The sequence below is a fragment of the Phalacrocorax carbo genome, chromosome 3 (assembly GCF_963921805.1).
Source record: "Phalacrocorax carbo chromosome 3, bPhaCar2.1, whole genome shotgun sequence".
In the NCBI taxonomy this organism is placed as follows: Eukaryota; Metazoa; Chordata; class Aves; order Suliformes; family Phalacrocoracidae; genus Phalacrocorax; species Phalacrocorax carbo.
The window spans coordinates 11973153-11996587 of record NC_087515.1 but is presented as its reverse complement, the minus strand read 5'-3'; the positions used below and the strand labels follow the sequence as shown (position 1 = coordinate 11996587).

At 40.7% G+C, this 23435-nt stretch overlaps 1 protein-coding gene across 3 annotated transcripts in view; it reads right to left on the bottom strand.

Annotated features, from left to right (window-relative positions):
* Nucleotides 1-20780, bottom strand: part of PRKD3 (protein kinase D3) — a 47695-nt gene extending 26915 nt beyond the window's left edge. Inside the window, exons 1-5 of one of the 3 annotated variants that reach the window (XM_064445856.1) lie at nt 20622-20780; nt 16289-17312; nt 4253-4391; nt 2371-2502; nt 1490-1647 (exon numbers count right to left, since the gene is read on the bottom strand). In XM_064445856.1, coding sequence (XP_064301926.1) covers nt 1490-1647; nt 2371-2502; nt 4253-4391; nt 16289-16579 — 720 coding nt within the window. In that variant the 5' untranslated portion in view covers nt 16580-17312; nt 20622-20780. Of the gene's footprint in view, nt 1-1489; nt 1648-2370; nt 2503-4252; nt 4392-16288; nt 17313-19498; nt 19676-20113; nt 20257-20621 lie in introns of those variants that run through there. The other 2 variants (XM_064445855.1, XM_064445857.1) reach the window with 2 other exon arrangements.
* Between the last annotated feature and the right edge of the window lie 2655 nt (nt 20781-23435).

The following is a 23435-nucleotide window of genomic DNA, read 5'->3' as shown; positions in this document are numbered from 1 at the left end:
ATTGTAAAACAAAACATAAACCCCAGATGGAAAATCCTTGCAGAGAGCAGGAAATTATGTATGAATCTTTATTTCCACGGAAGCTAAAATGCTAAAAATTCACTCTTATGACTTTTTTTTTTTTTTAAGCAACCTGGCAAGGTTCACAGACAGCACATACAAACCCCCATGCAGGGGATAAAGTGGAAAACAGTAGAGGTAGGCAAACCAAAATCCAATCACTACTTCAAGCTATCAGTTTTAAAAAGCAAAGTAGGGCATGCCTAGATAGCTGACTAAGTTAGGCAAAAATATTTAGAAAATTTAAAAAAACTTTGGAAATTTAAATCCCCTCCCCACCGAAATCTTTGAAATTAAATTAAAACAAAAACTTTGCCAACTAAAACAAAAAAGGCATTAAGTATCATACTGAACATTCAGCAGGATATATTTACAGTTACCCACACCTACAGGAAAATGTGAAGAAATATGGCCCTGTACATCTGACCTAAAGCATTTTAAGGCTTCTGAAAGATGAACTGCAGATATGATAATATATTACTGATCATCTAAGCCAAGGATTTGAAATTGGATAACAAAGAAGAGTTGTCAAAGAGGTACTAAACACACATGTAGAAGTCAAAGTTGAATTCCATGAGAGGAGAAACACTGACAATTCTATGTCACTGATTATATCTTATCAATAGCTATAAACACCAGAACCTATATTTTTCATTACTCAAGACTACGTTTTGTAGCCCCTACCTAAAAAGTTATGTTCTTGAACTAGAAAATCTATACAATTAATATTTTAAATTATGGCAAGAATGCAAGAATTGTTATACTGTAAAAGCAACAGAATTGGATAAGTAGGAAAGACTGTCAAAAGCACTACTTTTATCCCACGGTGAAAGGAGCAATGGAACAAATGTATCTAATCGCTGCCTTCCCTGTCTTAAGAACCCAATATAGTTGCAGTATAATCAATAACCTCTCAGCAATCATCATAACCATTACAACAAAGAACTATTATGGATGACGGGTTTTAACGTAAACCTGTCATCCCCTATACCCTCCTTGACAGGGCTTGGTTTTTTGAGATTAACTCTGTGAAAAGCTTAACAGCATATCAGGAACACTCTCTCCTCTCCAAGCACAAAATCTTACAATTTGTACTGCTTTAGCCAAATAACTATCCTATATTGATATCACAATTACAGAATGAATCAGTATTACAAAGAAGGCAAGGTGTCATATAACCATGAGTGACAGGCTAATAATGAAATTATACATTAAAATTATAATTTACCTCCTGTTTCATGTCTCACAGCAATAATAGTTATCACTTAGTGTCACAGTCTAAGACTCACCAGATTTAAAAATGAACTAAAACCAATCATAATGGTTAAGCTCACCTCCCTTGGACTCATTATGAGCCACTTGCAACACTAGCTAGTTCCCCAGAAGTTAAAGGATTTAAAGCCAGAAATTGTTATTTCACATTACATACTTCTTCAGAGGCAGACGATGTGTATTCAGCTTGTGCTGGTCTTGGAACTGAAAGCCCTGCTCCTGGTAAAGACACATTAGACAGACGCCTCTTTCTCACTCCACTGCAGTTATTTGGAATCTTGAAGGCACACCGTTTATGGTAGTTTAACCCACAACCTGAAAGAGAAGTTCTTTTAGAAAAAAAGAGTCCCAACATCCAAGTAACAAAAATAGTATTAATATTTTGATAAAGTAGTTAAAAAGCTGATCCAGGAAAATGGTACAGGCAGAAAAAGATTGTTCTGTTAAATTATCTTCTTCTAGAGTTATTGATGTAATGCACAGAAACAGCGTTTTTTTCACTACTTGCTATAACACTGGTCTCTAGTAAGCCCAGCTCTAGAAACAAGGTCTAAGACTGCGAAGCAGCTGATCATCCTCCTCGCTTGTTCCCTCACCAGGAGGCTTTCATCACTCCCCCACTTTGGTGCACAAAAGCCAAAGAGAAGCCAGTGAGCAGGCAGCATCAGTACCTGACAGCAGGCTGCAGAGTGCTCCACAGCCAGCTGGATAAAGGCCATTGGGAAAGGGATTCCACTTCAGCAGCCTCTCCAAAGTATGTGCTCCTTGTGCAAAGAACACACACTTGTAAGCTAGCTATTTTTTTTTTTTTTCAATGTGGGAAACTTGAACACTTCTTAAATCATTCGCCCAAGGTCTCACACAGTTTGCGTTAAAGCCAGGATCAGAACTCAGGTTTCCTGGATGCACCACCCCTTCCAACTCTATGAAATACTACATTTATCACGTGCTAACATACCAAACAAGATACAATTTCTTATTCCTCATTTTATATAGATATACACACACACAAAAATACACTAAGAATCACAGGCTTACCTTCACATTTTAATCCTTGTCGTACCAAACCCCAAAGCATCTCTCCGCAGTAGTCACAAAAGGTAGGAGCCTTGTAGGAATGCACATAAAGTGCATGAGGACGAATCTGGAAATCTTCAACTGTAGCCAAAGCTTTTAAAAAATTGCAGTAAGTTACAGTTCTTGCCACAGGATCAACAAGGGTTTATGGAAAGAATATGTTGTTTTAAAAATGGCAGATTCAAAGAACACTAATGAGCTGTTTAGACATCAGCATTTTACTGTATACCAGTTAAATATACATTTAGAAGATTACATAGTTTTCAGTAAGCTTTTTTATTGAGGGAAAAATCCATTCAATTCTGTAGGCTAATGGCCACAACTAAACAACAGTATGAGTCACAATGTTGAAAACCTCACTAAACTGAGAAGACAAATACAGCAAGCTTTCTAAAATCAACTTAACAGTAAACATTTGAAAGAGCAAATTAATTTTCAAGCTGTTTGAAAATTTAGTAGGTTACAAAACAAAGAACAGTTCTACAGGTTAGCTTTTTATCTTCTAAAGGACTTTTTCAGTAAAAGCTTATTAGACTGAACTCTGTGTATTAAAACAAAACTGTGGATAAAATTTCCATGGAACACTAGAAACTTCACTAGTAACGTTCTTTGTCTTAAACAAGGATAGATATATTTAATGATTTTTGGTCCTGGTTTTTTGGAACGTAAAATAAAAGAAAAAAATACAGAAAAACCCCTAACCCAGTACTTTATTCCAACATTACACCAACATTCCTTGCCCTGATGGCTACTATTATTTGATCAAATACATGCTAATACTTCATATTCAGATTCCCATGTCTCAGTTTTAAAACCCTGCCAAAAGAGATTTACATGTTTTCAAAATGCCTCAGTTTCTGGTGGTTTGTGTTTAAAAGGAAAGTGTCAGAGATTGTCAAGAAGAGGCCCACAAGACAAGTTTTCCAAATATGCCATTCACCAGAAACAATGAAAAGCTCAAACCAAGATGATCAACTACTGAACACCCTAGACATGCCTAGGACAGTAGGTCCTGAAATGCAGCCAAGGAACTCAGCCTTCTGACTCTGGAAATCATACTTTATTGATCAATTTACAAATCTAATCCCATGACAGCCATGAGATATCTCTTTCTAGAACATTAACTCAGTTGGTCACTGAGTCCTCAAAGTCTGAAAGAACTGCTCAATACTAGTCCAGCTTTTATTTGTAGTTTAACTACAGCTGGCTTTTGGTTGAATTCAACAGAGTACTAATGAAACACATAAAATTCAAATCAAAGTTTGGGGGATTTTTTGTCCTCATTATTGAAGAGCACTACAGGTTCTTGTTATTGCCACCACTCTAAGGACTTCACCATTTAAAAGAAACTGTTTTCAAATGCTACAATAACCTTTAAGAGCCTGTCCTTAATAGGTATGATTCAGTAACTACATTTATATGAAGCCTTTTAGTAGTACAAACCATCAATGGCAAAAGCTACAGAACAAAAAGACAGATGTAAGGAAAAGAAAGCCAGCCACAGGGTTGAAAGAGCAAATCCTGAACCCTACCTGCACTTCAGCTTCAATAATTATAACAATAAACTTATAATAATATAATTATACATTCATACTATTATAATTCAGATTTATTTATAACAATAAACCTGAAGATTAAAACATGACACTGAAGCAATAACAAAACTCAGTACTGAAGTATCTGTACCACTTGGATTTTCTTGGAAACCTCTACCCCAAAAACAGTGATCCAGTGTGAGACTTCCGTCAAAGAGCTGAAGGCAAGCATGATAATAATGTTCCATAAAGTCCTATTTTCTTTTAATCTACTGAATAAAGCACTGTTCCGCTGTTACAATACCTACCAGAGAGCACAACCTCAACAAGATCACCCTCATGTATCTCTTCTGCTGATGTAATCCGTTGCAAAATATTATCTGAGTTCAGGTCATGACGGAAGAGGAGAATTTTGTCATACATGCCAAAGAAACCACACTCTGGGAACTGCAATAGAAAGCAAACACTAAATTAACACATGCTCTATATCCATAAATGCTTTTAATAACGGCTACATAACTTGAGTGATTTAAATGTTCTATGGAAACAAAGTTGATCTGCTTTTTTCTGAACTGAAACATAGCATAAAAAGGTTAAAAAAAAAACCAACAACAACAAAAAACCCCCACAGCTAAATAAAACCCATGAACGTCAACTTCTTCCCTGTTTCCTCCCCTACCAACAGTGACACTTTCTTCCAAACCTGAAAATAAAAAATATTAGGGTTTTTATTTCTTTGGATTTTAAATCTCTCAGACCTGCATAATCAGTCTGACACCTGAAAGCCAATGCAGATCTTCCTAACTCGGATACCACCACCTGTAACCCTTATTTCACAGGCATTCTGGTCAAGCCAGTATCCAGCTTGAGACACTCCAGCAGCACCTGCCACACTTTTCTTGAGGGGCAAGCCAAGAGAGGCTCCATGTCGTTGTTCTACAACAGTTTAGATCTGCAGATGCAAGAAAAGGAAAACTTGAATCCTGCCAAGGACAGAAGATAATATCGCAAATCCATATAGGGAATAGATACGCTAAGTAACACACCATTTTTCCATGACACTTCACTGAAAATAGCTTTCTTTTTCTGTATTTCCCCCGCTCTTCAAAATATTGTCAAGTGTGAGTAAAACTTCTTAAAACGAAAAGCTTAAATGTAAACAGACGGTTCACAGAGAAAGAGAGCAGGAATAAATCCCAAAGAGGAAAGAGTACCAATCAACCAGCTCCCTTGGCCTTTTTGTTTAAACCAGAATTCAAACTTGAGGTGGGAACACATACACAGAAGTGCTCCACAGAAGAAAACAGGAAGAATATGGAAAAAATATGGAAAAGCACACAACAAACTTTCAGTTAAGTAGGTAATAGACTACAGTTTGTTAATTTAGATCTTGCACAGTCAATAAGTAACAGGGTCTAAACTGCATGAAGCTTGTGGTATATTGTCCTTAACTAAAGTAGTCAAAGACTCGTTTCTACCAAATTAAAGACATAATGAAAGTATCCATCACACCCATTGTTTTCACACTCCCTTCCCATTCAGAGAGAAAATAATTTCCTCTTTCCGGTAGCAAGTTTATCCAAAATATTAAGTTGGCCTTCTCTGTTTTGGTGTGCACACCCTACACATTTACATTCCACGTAATACTGAAGAATCCATATACTCTGGAAAGCATATTATCTACTTGGACAGTCACAAAGAGAGGCAGAATTTGTGCCATTTAACCCATGCAAAAGCAAAAGATGGACCTGACAAAATTATACAGACAGCAGTAGATACTTAATCCACAGCCCCAAGAAACTGATTTAGTGGGCTGACGCCAAATTGGCAGGCTGCTTCCTCTGTCTCCCAACTCATTCTTAGGTTCCCTACATAAACCTGATACTGTCTTGTACTCTGAACAGTAGCCATGACAGTACAGATATGACAGTAGCATTATATTCCCCTAAAACAGATACTTTTTAAACCTTTAAACAATAAAAATTATATTGCTTAAAATCCTTTAGGTAATCTGGAATTACCTGTAAAAACTCCTCTCTTACTGTACTAAGATAGTATATTCATCTGCTGATTCATCCAAGAATATTCTGAAAATTACATCTTTCCAATCTCCCAAATATTATTTGTATTAGGAAAGCAAATAAAAAGCTTGAGAATTAGCTGGGCTGCCCAAATATGCGTCTCAGTATCTCTGCACACATGCACAGGACAACTTTATATTCAGAGCATGCATAGATACAGAACGCTAGTAATTCCTCCAAGGGAACTGGTAGGTCTTCATACCTGAAACAGTGCATAAATCCGCTTTAAGCTCTAACTCAAAATTCCACTACCTCAGTTAACAAGAGAACAAGTTATAGTTACATTTTTTGAGTAAGTGCTGTGAGGTTTTATTCCTTGATGCTATATACACTGTTTAGCCAGGTATCACATCTTGATCAACAAGAGAAAGCTACCACATTAATGCTACAATCAATTGTATCCTCAAGACAACTTCTATTTATAGCATATCAGTTACATCATGCTGCTAAAAAACTTAATTCCAACAAATGGGAGAGAAAAGTCAATCTGAATATGGTACATATCTGCCTGCAGATAAACAGTGCACTTTTTATTAATGCTGATACTAATTTCTGCTGCCAGGAATCATCAATACGTACTGATGTTTCAGAAAATCAGTGTGAACTATTACCTCTTTGTATTAAGTTCACAGAACCACCTACAAACCACAGATTTTAAGGAACCTCTAAGATATTTCACAGGTTTAAGTCTCCTTTTGATAAAGATATGTCTTTGTTTCCCTTTTTTTCATTCGAGACCATAAACCTATCATGCAGCTGCCAGAAGATCCCTACACATAATCCCCCATGCCAGTAACCAGAGGTCATGCAACCTCGTACCAAGAAGCACTTATTTTCAATGCTATGACCATATGTGTCACCATTTACCCATTCTCATGTACAAATCTTGGCGTTATTAAAATGTTTTAAACATACCACATTAATTTTGGTGACTAAAAAGCATTAGCTGACATAATAAAAGTTACAGATGAACTCAAATCCTCTTTGTGATAGGAAGTGTAATCATTAAAAATATGAGACATTATGTTCCTTAGAAAGCAGCATCAACAGGAATTCCAAAGTCTTTAAATGACAGTATAATGCCTATAATTACTATCTGGTTTTCAAATAAATTGCAGATTTAAAGGCTAAATTAATTTCTATGGAATAAAAGTATTGTTTAAAAAAAGGCAAAATCATCTATTATAGATTGTTGGGACTGTTGGTATCAACATCCTCGTTTTGTTCTACATTAATTAAATTGACCTTTTAAGCTGTGTATTGTGTAACCTTATGATACTGTAGTTACATGTTTTACTGCCCTCCTCTCTCAAAACAAACATACATCCGTATGGATGACATAGCTGTGAAAGGTTGTCTGTTTTTATAATTGTAATATTTAACCTCATAAAAGATAATTCCTCTATTTACAAGCTTCTACTTGATCAGCAGCTTCTAGACAAAGGTGCAGAATCACAAGCCCAGGCCTAACAAGACTAACAATAATATATGCTAGTATTTATTGCAAGAAGTCAATCACTAAACACAGACTCTGTATACAGCTTCTGTAGGTATATGTGACAGACTTCACCCAGGACACATTCTTCTATGCATTGTGCATGCCTAATATCCATTTCTGAAACAATCATTCCAAAAACTGAAAGTGTTAGAATAGAGATAACCTGTTCATTGGTACTACAGAGTTGCAGTTGCTACAAGGTTTTCCTGAATCCATAACAGGGACACACATAGCTGAGGAACCTCGCAACAGCTCCCCTACCTATCCTTCTAGGTTAGGTTAGGTGCTTGTCTGCATGTCCACAGAGGAGCACAAAAGAACAACTTAGGTGGGGCAGCCCATATAACACCCTGCCTAGAGCCTCCCAGAAGCCATCGGCCCACCTCCACGTGCCAGAGGAACAGAGAAGCACAGGGGCAGGCAGGGAACCCAAATTAAGGACTCCAAGGAAAGGATACTCTGGCCAGGCCCCTCCCAGGGCTGTCACAGGAGAGCCCTGGCCCCAGTTTCCAGTCATAAAACCCATCAAAGTAAGTCAACACTAGAGCACCTTTTGAACTGAGAGGGTTTGCTGCCCAATTGTATGGGACACTTTATAAGATGCTAGGGAATTATGATTGTACAAGACTTATTAAGGGATGTTTATGGAAGGAACCAAAGGCAAGGAAAGAAGTGATTCAGGGAGGAACAAACATGGGGAAAAACAGATGGATAAGAAGATGAGAAAGGCTGGTCACCTCTAAGCAGGGGCTGGTCAGAAAAATGGTCTGGCCAAGCCCTGTGCCTGATCAGCACAGTCTGTCCTATCTTTTCATTAAATTCCATTTCTATTTTCCTGGATGATGGGTCCTCATTCTGAGCATACGTGTGTGTACGGGGAGTCTGAGTGCCAGCAACAGCAGCCAGACCACAGGTCAGAGCACCCACGTGTCTCTGGTGCCAGCAACTGTAGACACCAATCAAAAGCTTGAATATCCAGGTTCCAGCAACTGGGAAGACCAAGATCCAGCAGCTGCTACTGGGCAGAGAGTGCCTGGGCCCAGCTGCTGGAGACATCCACTTTTTTTATTGTTGGTTTTTGGGGGGGGAGTGGGGAGAAGGTGCTCCCACTAACAGACCTTCATCCTGTACCACCAGAGAAGGGTACAGCATAAGACATTGGTGCTGTTTGTGTTCACGCGAGTGCTCTGTGTGTCCGCCTGTGTCAATCTGTGTGTATACACATGTGTGTTGCACACCTGTATCCAAGTGCCTGTGCCTGCTGGGAATACATGGTCAGGCTTGCTACTGGTTGCAGCTGGGGTATGGAGCTGCAGCAGCCTCGCCTCTACCAGGAGGCTGTCAAATTCCATTGTCCCTAACAAAACTTTTCAAGTTTGACGAACAAGTCTTGCCCTTTCCTTGCACACACCCCACAAGATTCCCCTGTTATAAAAGAACAGACCCCAACACAAAGATGCCTCTGTCTGCTCCTTTCCTCACACTTCAGCTCAAATTACTCTCCTCTGCCCCCACTGAGTCCTGTGCGCCCAAGCAATGGAAGGGCTGGCTGGCTGCCCTCTGCATGGCCGGCCCTGATGAGCTGCAGGTGGCCCATCAGAGCCCATGTCTAAGGCACTTGGCCAGGCTTCGATGGGGGGGGAGCAGTGCAAGCAGCTTGGCTCCTTACAGACATGCAGCGCCCTGCTCTCTCTTCCACTCCCCAGTACATTCGGGAATACAGCATTCCTTGCTAGCACCTTAGCCAGAAGGCTATGTGCGGACTGCTGGCCAAGAATAACCTCATCGATTAACAAGGTTTTTATTTCAAGTGGTATCTTTTAACATAATTTTTACGCAAAGCTTAAAATATGCTCAAGTTGTACGCTACCAAATTTTTCTCTTGTACTGCAGCGAAGTACAGCTTTCATAGCCTTCCTTATGCTCAGTTACATGAAGCTGTTAAGTAAGAACACTGTCCAGTTCCTTTGAAGTGTTAAGAGCTTCTAATGTAAACTTGAAAACAAAACTCAAAGCAGAGCTTTTTAAAGCCTGTTTTATCTTACAGGATTATACAGCTATTACTTTCCCCACATAAAAGCCAGAAGTATCTGCATGGTGACTCAGAACATATGAACTGCTAATCCCAGTATTACTATGTTTCCTAAAAGCAAAAAGGAGACTGTTCTCAGTGTTAACAGCTCCAAAAGAGCATCTAACTACAGGAAATCACTTGCAGGAAGTCTACGTGTGTGACAGACTGTGCCAAAATTAATCTCTGGTACACCAATATCATCAACTTACGTAAAGAATGTATGCAATCCTTTGTACTTGGGTGGTACTAGGATGAACAACACTACTAGTGCATTACTGCAGCTACACTGAGAAAAACAATTGGTGTTATCTAGAACACTTATACTGTAAGTATTACAGTACATCTAGGTTTAATCAATAGTGCATTACACCATTCTTTTTACCCAGAACTCAATATACAGCAGCCAGTACTGCTGGAATGAAACACAACTGAGGCTTCTTTCTGTCTTGGCAATAACTGAAAAATCCCTCTACTCCAAGTTCCAGGACTGACTTTACAAAGTTCTGGACCAGTCGCCAAAAATTCACACTAGGGAAAAGTGTAGGCGGATATTGTTTCAAGGTCCAATATCTCATGACCCATCATAACTCAAAACAAATGCTTCAAACCACTGAAAGCTAATTCCAAAGTCTAATGGTGCAAAACACCCATTACCTTGGAAAGTCTCTTTGTTCACTGAAATCACTCCAACCTTATCGTGCATCCCTACCCAGCTATTCACTCCCACTCTTTCAAATCATGTGCCAAATCACATTATCACACAGTCAATTAGCTTCAAACATGTAGCATGAGATCTTTCCCTCACCAGATGCCTCAGTACAGACATACTTGGACTACTGCTTGGCTAGGTTTTCCAGCATACAAACCTGTTACCATGCTGGAAACGCTAATCTGCCCCGCACACACCAGCTCTGTGCATCCAGTACTCCCCAGCTCCCATCATCTCACAGGCATGTTTGCTTCTCATGCCTCAACTCTCTATTACTCTGCTGCCTTATTTAGCTCATACAAAGATGGCAGATGACAAGTCAAGAAGGCAGACCAACAAGGGGGGGGAAGATCTGAGCACAGCTAATGAATACAAAACATGATTTGCATTCATTTTAGAGCCATTAAAAAATAAGCACCATGAACTATTAACAGCTTCACCTGGAGAAAAACCCAGAAAGATGGTTGCAGTACTGTTACCTATTCATTAGACCAAATTAAGTTGTTACTGCAAGAGTTGCAGAGACCATTTATAATATGGACGGATTGTAATGTAATTCTTTTACTTCTCAATATTTTATTAGTAAAACATGTTAACACTTGAGAAATCATATTAAGCTTCACGTTGACACCTCTGTCACAATTTGGTTAGATAGTTTCCCATAACCATGACAGTGTCCAAACCTTTGGAAGACAGCTCATATTCATTCCATGTTTTGGTCTTTTCACAACATGATAATTTAAAGTATTTTTAAACAAACACTTTCTTCCCCTTCAGCAGCCCTAACTGAAGAGCTAGCCATCCAAACTACTTTAATTCAGTCCCATTAAAACTCAAGTTCTTCAGGTATACAGTTAATTGTCACCTGGTTAGAAAATTCTACAGAGACATTTGGGTGTTCATGTCAGGCTTTTTTCCCCTGATTATCAAAGAAAAATATCTGAACCCATCTCATCTCCCTCCCACCATTGCCCCCCAGTCTACTTCATCTTCAGAGAAAACTGGCTAGTTTTCCAAACAATCCAAGGACTTCAGTCATATTCCAATTATCAAAAATGAAATCCCACCTAGTCTAATTAAAATAATAGGCAGAACTATCAGAAAAGTGCATACATAGTGATAGGATCACATTCAATTCAGATTATTCAAATTATTGACCAGGGAATACAACATGCCAGGACTACAACATTAATAAAACAATGAAAGTATGAAACTATAGAAAACATTGGAAAGACTCACAAGCAGGTGTAATGTGAAAAGTTTAAGTCCTTTTAAACACAGCTATACTTCCAGTGATTGTGTTCTCAACACCTTACACAGTTCAGAGTCTTGAAGAAATAAATACAAGTCTGTACATGTTAAATACCGGTATAAGTGGCTATTGACTGGCTAAGGCCTGAACTCAGGCAAGTCAAAACAGCATTATGTGGCAGGAAACAATCAGGGAATTTACACTAGTAAGAAAGCATAGTACTGTTGGGAGAGGAGATAACATTTAAGGAAAACAATGACACCTTGACAACTCTGCCTATAGAGAGAAAGATGACCAAAAAAATTCAACATTGTGTTTCTTAGTTCTCTCATCTTATTTTTGGGTTATTTTTTCAAAGACAGACAGTAATCAAGTAGAAATGAGATAACACACAGTCATGAATTTGCTGTTGAGACAGACAATTACACATGCAGTTGAAGGAGAGTGACATGTTAGGATGAAGAAAAATTAAGCCAACAAAAATATTATTGTTAGCAAAAGCAAAGACACCAAACACAAGAGTTACAGGAATCAAGATGAAAGCAACAGGTGCTAGATAACGGTTTCAATCCTATACAAAAGCAAGACAATTTTGAGACTACTTTGAAGAAAGAAATGAAAAAACAGCATACTACATATGGAAGAGTTCAGCAATAGCAGAATTGTGAACACTGTTGGTGAAGAAGGTTTAAGAGCAAACCTGAAACAGGCAGGCCATGGAAGGAAAAATTACTTTTGGAGGTAAACTAATATGACACAAGATAGATCAAAAAATATGAGGCTGGATCAAGTTCGATAAGAAAAAAATAGACAGGAAACAAGTGCAGCAAACAGGAATGAAACACTAGAAATATATAAGGGCAGAGAAAGAAGAGGAAGGGATTGAGAAAATAGTTGGGTTTGGTGCCTTTCTTTTTCAAATTTAAGACATGTGAGAGCACCTTGTTACGAAAACACAGAATAAAAATCTGAGGGAGGTTTATTATTCCATAAGATGTAAGAAACACCCCTTTGACTTTGCTAAGTGGTGACAGTTTGGGTGGGTTTAGTGAAGTAGAAAAAGAAAAACTAGTCTGGTAGATTACAAAACAGATTGTACATGTAAACAGTGTATCAGTACTCAAGTCAAAGAGAAGGCAACAGTTAGAAAGGACCACAAGAATTTCAAGCAAACATCCTAAGGTAGGAGGGCAATTGGCCTATTTCAGTGCAAAATGTAGCAAAGCCATTGGAGAAAAAGTATGTAGAGAAGGGCAATATTGAGTATGATTGAAAATTAAAAGGATGGAGGTTTGTAGGTGAAAAAAGTAGGTAAGGGAAGTTTCAGAATTATGAAAGTAAAGATTCATAAGCTTAAGAAAAAAGTTATGATAAATCTTGCAGGTACTGATACTGCACAAGTGATGGCACAGAACAATCAAATGTTTTTCATTTATAGCTATTAGTTTAACAAGAACAAAATAAATAAGGTAGAATAAAACATTTATAGCATGCTGTCCTATATAATTTTCAGTTTGCAGGCAGTGGAGCATCTAGTGAGTTCCTAGTTTTAAGCTAGTAAGCCCTACGTTCTACTTCATGTCCGCTCATGTGAGGAATGAAGAAACAGTATTTAAACACAAAACAGGATTAAGAACTTGCCTCTGTAATATCTGATCATTGTGCAAGGACACACACTGTCCACCTGCAACTTATGCTACACATTTTTTCTGCTTCTAAACACATGCTCTCTATTCTAACAGTCACATCTGTTCATGCTTTGGTTCCTCTTCAGCCTCCCCCTGAGAACTGTATGTCTGATTCTTTTCTGTTTATTCCTTATTGAGATTGCTGTATATTAAAGTTAGATTGAGACTATAACCAAGAAACTTTTGAAGCATCCCCATAAAGTCTAAAGTTGGTTTTTTTCTGAGATTTCTACTAAGCATTCCAATACACAACACTCCTAACACAGTGCTCCCTGAATTTAACTACACTTGAAAAAAGATTTTGCTCCTCTCCTGTTTAGAACATTTTTAACAGAGCTAAAAGACACATCAAATATTTGCATTACTCATCTCACTCTCCTTGCAGACACATGCCTCTTCGGTTTCAGTTCTGCTGATGCTACTTTTAATTACCCTTCTGCAAAACCTGAACACGCTACACAGAACAGCAGTGTCTGAAGCAGGAAGCACAGCTGACCATCAACAATACTGCAAGACTGGCAACACAGAACACTATGAAAATGCATTAGGTAAACCCAGTACTTATTTCCTAGCTAAACTGCTCTCCAACACAGGCTTTTGCAGGACTGTTTCCTCCACAGTTGATTAATTTCCCCTAAAAGCAATAAAGGCAATGCGTAAAGCTATTTTTCTGAAGACTTCTGAGGATGCCATAATTATTTTTACAGAGATTAAAAGCCAGCTTCCTCAGAGATCTGCTGTAAGTCCTAATCAACATCTTTGATACTGTATTTGCAGCCTCAGAGTTAGGCAGGCAGTTCAAGCTCCCAAGCAACTGAGGAAGGACACCTGAAACTTTTTTTTGTTCCAAATACACAGAGAAATACGAGTCTGAAATGTAATTTAAAAGCACTATTAAAAATAAGTAAGGAAACTTCCATTTAATTCTAGTAAAGATAATACTCAAATAAGAAGGAAAGCTATATATTATTCCAAGTAAAAGGTATTTCTCCTTTTAAATTAAAGAAGTGCAATAGTAAATAGGTACTGCTATCTACAGAACTATCACAAGAACAAACTACACAGTAACCTGAAGTTGAGAGCCAGGAACCAATCAAGAAAAGACAGTTTAAGCAGGCTGTGGAATACCAGAGGAAAGGGAAGCTTTAACACTGTTAAATCTCAACAGCATATGTGGTAGCTTCAAAGCTTTCAGCTGGAAAAAACAGGCAACCATATGCATGACAGTACACAGAAGACACAGTTCACAACTTTTGCATAAATACAAAATTATCTATACATTAATACTAGAATATTTAATATGGTTGCACCAGTCACCAGATCTAAGAGGAAAAAAGTCAAGGCAGGACGTATTGCTGTCAAACAGAGGGAGGAGGGAGGATATTGCCACTTGTGCACTGGCTGCAAAACTACTTATGAAGGACAAATTCACAGTGCCTAAGGTTGTTTCCTGATCAGTTTGCTGCCTGCAAACATGCTCTCACTGAGCAGTCATTTACTGGTAGCATCAGCTGCAGGAGAGCATAAACTGAATCAAAGCCAGACACAAGAAGAAAACTGATCATGAAATCCTCATCAGTTTTGCAGTAGATTAGGCTCAGCATACAAGAAGCTCCTTGAGCTATAACAAGAACTTGATCTAAACTTTTAGCTGAGCCTGTCAAAAGAACAGAAAGGAAAAAGTGTGAATGCATGTGTTTTCATCTTTAAGACAGAAGACAGGAAATATGCAGATGCAAAGAGAAGGAGTTGATACAGAAAGAAAAAGCAGCCCCTAAAATGGCTGCGAAAAAGTGCACCTAACATGCATGTTGGAAAAAAAAAAAGGTTGACCCAAATAACTTGTCTCTTCAGAAAGGAACTAACATGCTGAACTACATTTTGGTAGCTCATAAAGTTACTATGAGATCAGCTTGCTTGCCAGCTAGTTTGTAAAAATATAGAAGATGCAGTAAGTTGTGAGATTGGGGGGGGGGAAGATACGCAAGCAAATGTTTGCATTTACATTCTTTCAAGCTATTAAGTGAAAAAGAATCATCTAATAAAACCAAAACAACCATAAATATCAATTGCAACAATGAAAGACATGGAGAAAACAATTCCCTGCAAAATAATCTACACCTTCAACTCCCTCCCTCTCACTCACCACTGGCAGAATAATTTCTTAATTATTTTATGAAACAAAGTTAAGTACTTTTCAGATAGGTTAGATCCTACTAAGCTACCCAATAACCTAAATAAAGGATTAGGATCTTGCTGGTTTTGCATCCAGGTTTTATCTTTCATAGAATCTCTGATTCTACGAAAGAACTTCTGATTCTATGAAAGATAAAACTTGGATGCAAAACCAGCAAGATCAATGTTACTTCCTTCCTAGAGAGTCAGAACCTGCAACAGCTTAACCAAGACACATTTGAAAAGTATGCTAAATTTTTTTTATTTCTTGGTCAACCCTCTCTTAATAGGAATTATGCTGATAATAGTCCTCTCGTAAAAGAGTAAGGCTTGGATTCCTTATACGGAATAACAATACTAGAACAGCCTTAGCTGTTTGGTGGGTTTTTTAATTATTAGCTAGAGACAAAAAAAAAAAAGAGTGAGTATCATGCAAGTCTGCAGGCCTGCAGCGCATTTCTGTAGCCTCAACTGGTCCTTTCGTTACAGCTGGCTACGCTGTTGTTCCAAGAATACTCCTTAACTGTAGTAAGCATAAACTGGTAAAAACCTAAGATATCACTGACAATTGCTGAAAGGGAAAACCATATTCTCCATATTGTGAAAACAAATTATTGCAGAAGATTTACTACTACATCTTCCTTTACTAGATTTCACAAGCAAGAAAGTAACAGGAGGGTTTACTCCTTTTAAATTAAAGGCTTTTATCTTGGGATAGTTCCTTTGTGCATAACTGCAAACATCTAATATGGATCTTTGTCACTGTACCAAATTTCTCAGCATATTTCAGTCACACGCTGTTATTACTAGCAGTCTGTTACAATACAAGTGTTGCTGTCAGCAGGACGTGGTAGTGCTATACCATACCTTCTGGTAAACTATAGAGCACACAAGGTCTTTAACAGCAGAGAGGGACAGGTCCTGAGCTTCAATGGTGACAGTCTCTCGAGTGAGACCAATCTGCAGAAGGAAGGAGACCCCATGCATAGAGCCCCGGGAGTTGGTGAGGCTCTGGGTGCTGAAACTGCCATTGGAGAGTCGACTGGAGAGCCCCGACTGGGGACTTGAAGACAAAGTTGGGGTTTGTGGTGCAGCAGCATGACACGTAGGTGGGGAAAACTTCTGTAAGGATGGGGGAGAAGAGTTGTTTGCTGACATCTGACTTGCTTTACTCTGTCGAGATCTCCCTAGTAGTCAAATTCTAAGAAAAATATGTTGTCAGTTCTTGGTTTGAAATGAAAACAAGGATAATGTAACTTTCCCTTTCTTACTTCAGTAAAACACCCCTGACCAGTAAAACTTAATTTTCCCTTTCATTCTGTGCAAGTCAAAGAGTGAAATAATTTCAGCTCTAAGTTACTTTAAATTAAAGGTTGTCTTTCCACAGTTACAATCAGCTGATCAAAAGCAGATTGCCTGTCCTTTAGCACCACATCCAAACAACAGAGGCTTACATAAATGCCTCACAGAAATACATCAGCTCTGCTGTTTTATACTTGTCCTTCATTCTTCTGTATTAAAAAAAAGCTGGAAACACAGATGGAAATAAGTGTTGGTAACTCATTAAAAGTATCCTCGTTCACCTAATTCCATAGATCATGTCTTAAATGCAGACTCATGTAGATAGCCTTTTAGAATGAAGAAAAAAGTGTATCCTTGAGCAACAACAGAAGTCCACACATGTGATGAATCTATTCCTCCTTCAGAAAGTCGTCTCTGAATTCACAGGACACAGTTAACTTGAAGATCAGTGAAGGTATCCGATTTCATTTTTATAAAACATTTTAGCTCATGAAATGCAGGAGCAGAATGTCTGAAGACACAATCACATTAAATGCAATCTCTAGCTTCACCCAGATAATCTCCAGCATTTTGAAGCTTTGTACTCTGCCTGTAGGGGAAAAGATAAAGTTGTTATTTCACATGAAATGCATAAAATTGCAAAGTAATGTCATAACCACTCTACTGTGAAGCAGCAGGATCACCAATTCCTTGTACTCAAATATGTTATGTTAGTAACATTTTGTACTTATAAGTTGAACTTAACTGTTTTCCCACTGTATAATACACAAGACAAATCAGCCCTAACAGTGCCCAATATGCTACCACATCTTTTAATTAATGGTAACGTAGCAGGGCAGAGCACTTAACAGTTAAGAGAAAAAAAAAAAAAAAAAGGGGGGGGGGAGTAGTAGCCCACAGCTTTGCTCTGTAGCTGCATACTGAGAAGCTGGTGGGTAGGGAAGGAAATTTATTAAATGCATTGAAATGTCAAAAAAACCCATAATGTCAAAACTCAAAAAAACTTCTATGTAGCATGTGCTCAGGATACCATTTTAATACTTTTATTCAAGACAACTGAAGAACATCTTGCACAAACTCTAAGTGTAGGAAGATGTGCATAGCATACAATTGAGCAACAGTTCCTTTGGAAAAAAAAATAAATTAATGCTGAGATGGCTGATTAAAAAAGCAAGTCTGCTACAACACTGTAAAATAAGTCCTTTTATCAGCACAGGCTCAAAATACTTGTTAAAAGATATTGTACTACCTGGTTCAATAATTCAAGCATATTTTCAAGTTTGAGCAACTGAAATGCTCGATAAGAATCATTTTTAGATTCTCCATGCAAATTCTGCCACAGAAAAAGTTAGCTGTGAATGCAGAAGTGGTTCAAGTACATAGATACTGCATATCACTAACAGTTTTCAAAGGAGCATAGATCCATACAGGACACCGAAATCAATAAGCTCACTATTTCTTCCCTTCCTTACATACAAACAATACCTCAGAAAGACTACAACTAAGATTAAATGAAACAAAATTTTAGAAAGGAAATGCCACAGTTTATCACACACAACATAAACCATCCTGACTAGAAATAAGGCTGATAACTGGTAAAACAGTCCATTTAACAGATTACGCACTCCTGGCATTTACCAGTGTAATAACTCAAAACCCCACTGCCATTGCGTTCTAAAAAGTAGATAAGGAAAGAGAGGAACATGAATTGCAGTACTGGGAGAAAAATAAGCTCTTGCTTCCCCAATAAAAATTCCTAAAAGGGGCTCCAGAAGAAAGAACAAATCAATACCTTCTGGATTTTCATCACAGGTATCTACAAACTGTTTCCTTCAAATACTCAAAGAGCTGCTGAATATTTACCACTGACACCTGAAAAGCCAAGTTCCACCTTAAAGAACACACTAAACATGATACAGATGAAGGGGATATATAGGAAGAATAAGGGCAGCAATGGTAACATTAAACACCTTTCTCAAGAAAGCAGCTTCACAGTGCCTTCAACTGTGCTTGAAGATGACTTGTTTTTGTTTTCTACACATTGCTTTTCTCTCCCTCACTTCTCACAGATACCGGAGACATCAAATACCAAACCTTAGGGGTGGATCTGAACTAAAAACCAGTAACGCCTAACCAACATAACAGAAAATGGAAAAGGCAGACAAAGTGAAAGAATTAACGGGTCTACTACGTGAGTTTAATTTAGACAGTGAAAACAGCTGCAAAAGCTCACCTCCAGCTGCCAAATTAGAATGTTAATTATATTTACCAAAAGCATGCTGCATTTGCATTTACAAAGCTTTTTCATACCGAGTATAGTTGCATATAAGTCTTTAACAAAGTTTATTTTTTGCTACTTGTAAGAAAAAATGGGCCTTTCTAAGGAAGGAGAACCACAGAAACTGATCACTTTGTAGTCAGGATAAAGTGACCCTGAACAACAAATAAGTGCATATTGGAATTTATGTTCAATCCTACGATTCCAGATTGAGACACAGATATACATATATATATAATAAAAGCCCCTGGACCCCGAAAAGCAGGGAGGCACGAGGGCTGTGAAGGGAGCCCATCTCTCCCCGCTGCACAGCTCGCAGCCTACTTTCCAGCCCGCTGTCGCCGCAGAAGCGCTGACCATCCCCTTCCTTTTGGGGCTGCTCCCAAACCAAGCAGCTCTCAGGCGGCTTCTCCAACATCTGGCACTTAATCCTCCCTCCTTTCCCCCCGCTAGGCACGACACGGGCTTCGAGCTCGGCTCCCGGCGGCTCCTCTTACCCCCGCGGGAGCTGGTCGCTTTCACGCTTCCCGCCGGGAAGGACCGGAGCCCCCGCTTCGCAGCAGCCGGGACCCCGGGGCCACCCGCAGGTGCCAGGGCTGGGGCAGGGCGGCCTCCCCGCCGCCACGGGCCGGGGCGGGGCAGGACCGGCGGAGGAGCCGCCGTCGGGGCGGCGGGAGGCGTCCTACTGGCCGCGGGTCACGCAGCCCCGTCCGGGCTGGCGCTGGCAGCCGCCCCTCCCGGCCCGTCCCCTCCCGGGTTTAAATCCCCGCCGGGCGACCCGCCCCCGCCGGCACAGCCCCCCGCGGCGCCGCTCTCCGGAGATGATGTGGCCTCGGCCCCTCACCCCCACCCCGAGGCACCCTCGCGCCAGGGCGGAGCTGCCGCCGCCGCGACCGCACTTCCCCCGCAGGGGGCGGCGGGGGCCCCCCTTCATAGCTCCCCCCCTCGGGGCAGAGCCCTTTGCCGGGGGCGGCGGCGTCGCCGCTCCCACCGCGGCAGGAACTTTCCGAGTCCGCCCCCGCCCTTCCCCGGTGCGGCGGGCCCGGCCCCCTCCCCCCCTCAGCTCCCGGCCCTAACGGCGGCGGTCCCCCGTCCCCCCACCCCGCCCTCACCTGCGGCCCCGCCAGACACCGGCTGCCCCGGGCCGCGGCTGCCTCGCGCGCATCGCAGCCCCGCGGCTCCCCGCACGCACCGGAGCCGCCCGGGACGGGCTGCGGGATGGGGGCTGCCGGGAGCTGTAGTCCCGCCGCCCAGCTCCGGCCCGGGGCGTCGCCAAGAGCGGAACCACAGGCCCCGGCGTGCCCCGCGCCAGCGGGGCTCGGCCGGCGGGGCGACGCATGCGCAAGCCTACCCCGAAGAGTTTCCGTTAGTTTTCTTGCCTGTGGCGGTTGCCGTCCCGAACCGCTAACGGGGCGGCGGGGCGCGGCGGGGCGGCGCCCGCGGCGGTTGCCCGCGCTCCATCTTGCAGCTGCATCGTCCCGCTGCCGCCCTCGCCTCACCTCTCCAGCCCCCTCCGACGAGTCGTGCCAAAGCTTGGGCCGGCGCCAGCTCGCACCCTGTCGTTGCTGTGCCAGCGCCGGCCTCGCGTTTCGGCAGCTCCCCCGCCCTCCCCCGCCGTACCTCAGGGAGCGGCCGGTGCCTTCCCGCTCCCGGGGCAGCCGCAGCTCTCCTCTCCATCTGCGCTACTTTCAGTTCACCTTTCCGGGGCGTGGGCGGCTCAGCGCAGCCCCACAGAGATCTCCCCAGGGCCTCCGACGAGGCCCTTCATCTCTGCACAGGAAATACTTGACCTAGTGTGTCACAGGATCACGTTGGTCTTTTTCGTGGCCGCTCTGACCTGGTAGCTCGAAAGGGCTTTTCAGTGAACAGCGGGTCTGCTGGTCCCTGCCCTCCTCTCAGCGGCCCCCGCTGATGAGCTTGTACCTCAGCCCAGGGGCTCTCCAGGCCTTTTTGGACACTGCTGTCTCTTTCTGCTGCCATGCTTCAGGCCTTCCACCCACCCCCCCAGCTTCTAATACTCTGGTTCACCCGAATCCTGACTTCCTGCTCTGCGTTAATGATGCTACTCTTGCATCATCAGCAAATCTCTGCATGCAAGATATTTAGCAAACACGCGTTTAGCAAAAGTACTAAATAAAACCGGTCGTGAGGCAAAACTGCATTTTTAACGACGCTCCAGCCAAAAGGCTCCCTGTTAAAAGACAACCCATAATCTTCCTTCTTGAATTTGGATTTGATTTCTGTGTACGAGTCTTAAAATAATACCCACTACCATAAGAAGTTACTGAAGTTTAAATTATATACTAGACTGAAAACACTTGGACAAGGCAAACTGTCAACGGAAATTCAAAGGCCTCTAATTCTCATCTCAGCAAGACACAGATGGAGAGGCAGATTAGTGCTTTGTCATTTATAGTGCTGTTTGTAACGTACGTTTCTCATTTCCTTCATCTTGCGCTCCTGAGGCCTGGCCTAGAACCCACTGAAGCTGAGTGGAGTCTTTCCGCTTACTTCACCCTATTTTGCATCAAACCTTTACACAGTGCAGCTGATACAGAGTATAACTAGGTCTGTGTTCTGACTGGAGTTGCTTTTTTTGATAAGTAATTAGCCTGCAGCTTCTCGTCGAAATCTGGAACTACTTTAAACTAAACTGTAGCAGTTAATGGTTGATTCTGCTTTTTACTGGTTTTGAATGCTAAAAAACACCCTGGGACTTTTTAATGAAGGCTATTCCATGAATAGAGGATGTTCTTGCCAAAGCTCTGCACCAGATAACTGAGCAATCTTCGTTTCCTTTTTCCTCTAAAGTGGGACTCCCACACGCCACCACTGTAAACATAGAGCTTGCCTCCATAAACATGATTTTTGATGTTTAGCACAGCAGGGAGTCATACTCCAGAGCATTTGAAGTGCATTGAGCTTCTCACATTCTGAGGAACAGCCCTAAAAATAGCTGTTTATGGACAATACCAGATGGATATTAGGTATTACCACAGTCACTGGGCAACGATTATACTTCTTTGTAAAGAGGCTCAGCTTTATACCATCCAATAGGGTTGGTGCTATTTAATTTGCTGCCCTAAGCCATAATAGCTGCTTTTTCAAAAATTAGAACAGAAAATGGATCAGTTAAAATCAATTTATTACAGAACACTGGAAAGCATCAGCCAAAACAAAAAAAAAAACCACTATAAGCATTTGTGCGGCAGTACTTTCTATTAAAAAGATGCTCCTGAAGCATCCAAAAACTGTTCAGTTTGTAAAAACATATCTGAATAAAACATATCTGAAAGCAGCTCTGCATTTCAGCATCTATGTACAGAGCAGCACATACATCTGTGCATATGCACAACTGACGTGTGACTATATAGTGCAGCATTATGACAGCATTAGCCCTCTCTGCACCAACTGGCAGGGCAAGCATTCTGGTTTGTTGCTTTTGTGACTGCCACATTTAGTGATTTCCTGTGGATTTCATCAAAGTTCTTAATCTTGTTTCTAAGCCCACATCATTCCCTCAGATGGTTGGCTTCTTTTCACAGCTCAGAGCTTTCCCTACTGAAGCCAGCTGCACTTTACCAATTGCTCTCTCTTACAGCTACAAGATACCAGGTAACTTTTATTGTATTTATCAGTTGTTTTTTTTTAACCCTCTTTTTCATTCTATATGGACCACTAGGTCTATATAGACAAACTGCATTTGGAACAACTGCTTTATAACTCTAAAAATACGTTGAGGTTTTCCAGTTTGAAATTCATGGAAATAGCATTTGGATATTTTGTACCTGAAAATGAAAACATAATATATTCATTTCTGTTCACCAATTTAATGATTGGAATATTTTCATACCATCTAACTGGCTTACAAAGAAGAAAATGTCCTGGGAGACTTGAGTGGTGCATTTGTCTGAGAAATTCAGACACAATCCATAAGCATGTGCTGCCACGATCACTTTTCACTGCTTTTGACACTGATCTTGCATAGCAAATGCCCCTATTCAGGATTTGGAAGATCTGCAAGAAATGCTTGCAAAAAGAGAAACTAATATCTCTATGGACAAAATGTCAAAATGCCTTTTTTTTTTTTTTCCCCTTTCAGGTCACGGCCTCCTTTCTTCCCCCCCCCCCCACCCCCCAAGAGAAACAAGAAAGAGTTAGGAGTTCAGGTTTGGTTTGGATAAAATCCTGAAATGTGGATTTGTCTCTGAATTACCTCATCGTCTCGGTTTGAGCCCTTAGCTGAACTTTGTCCTAAAATCTACCTCCAACAAAAGAGTGAAAACTTTAGCATAGGCTTAAAAAACATGGAATCAAAATTTACCTTGGTATAAATCCACTTAAAACAAAATATATATTTGTATTATTAATTATATGTAATTGACCTTTTGGAATTCACTTAACACCCATTAGTTTAAAGAACAACCTCACAAA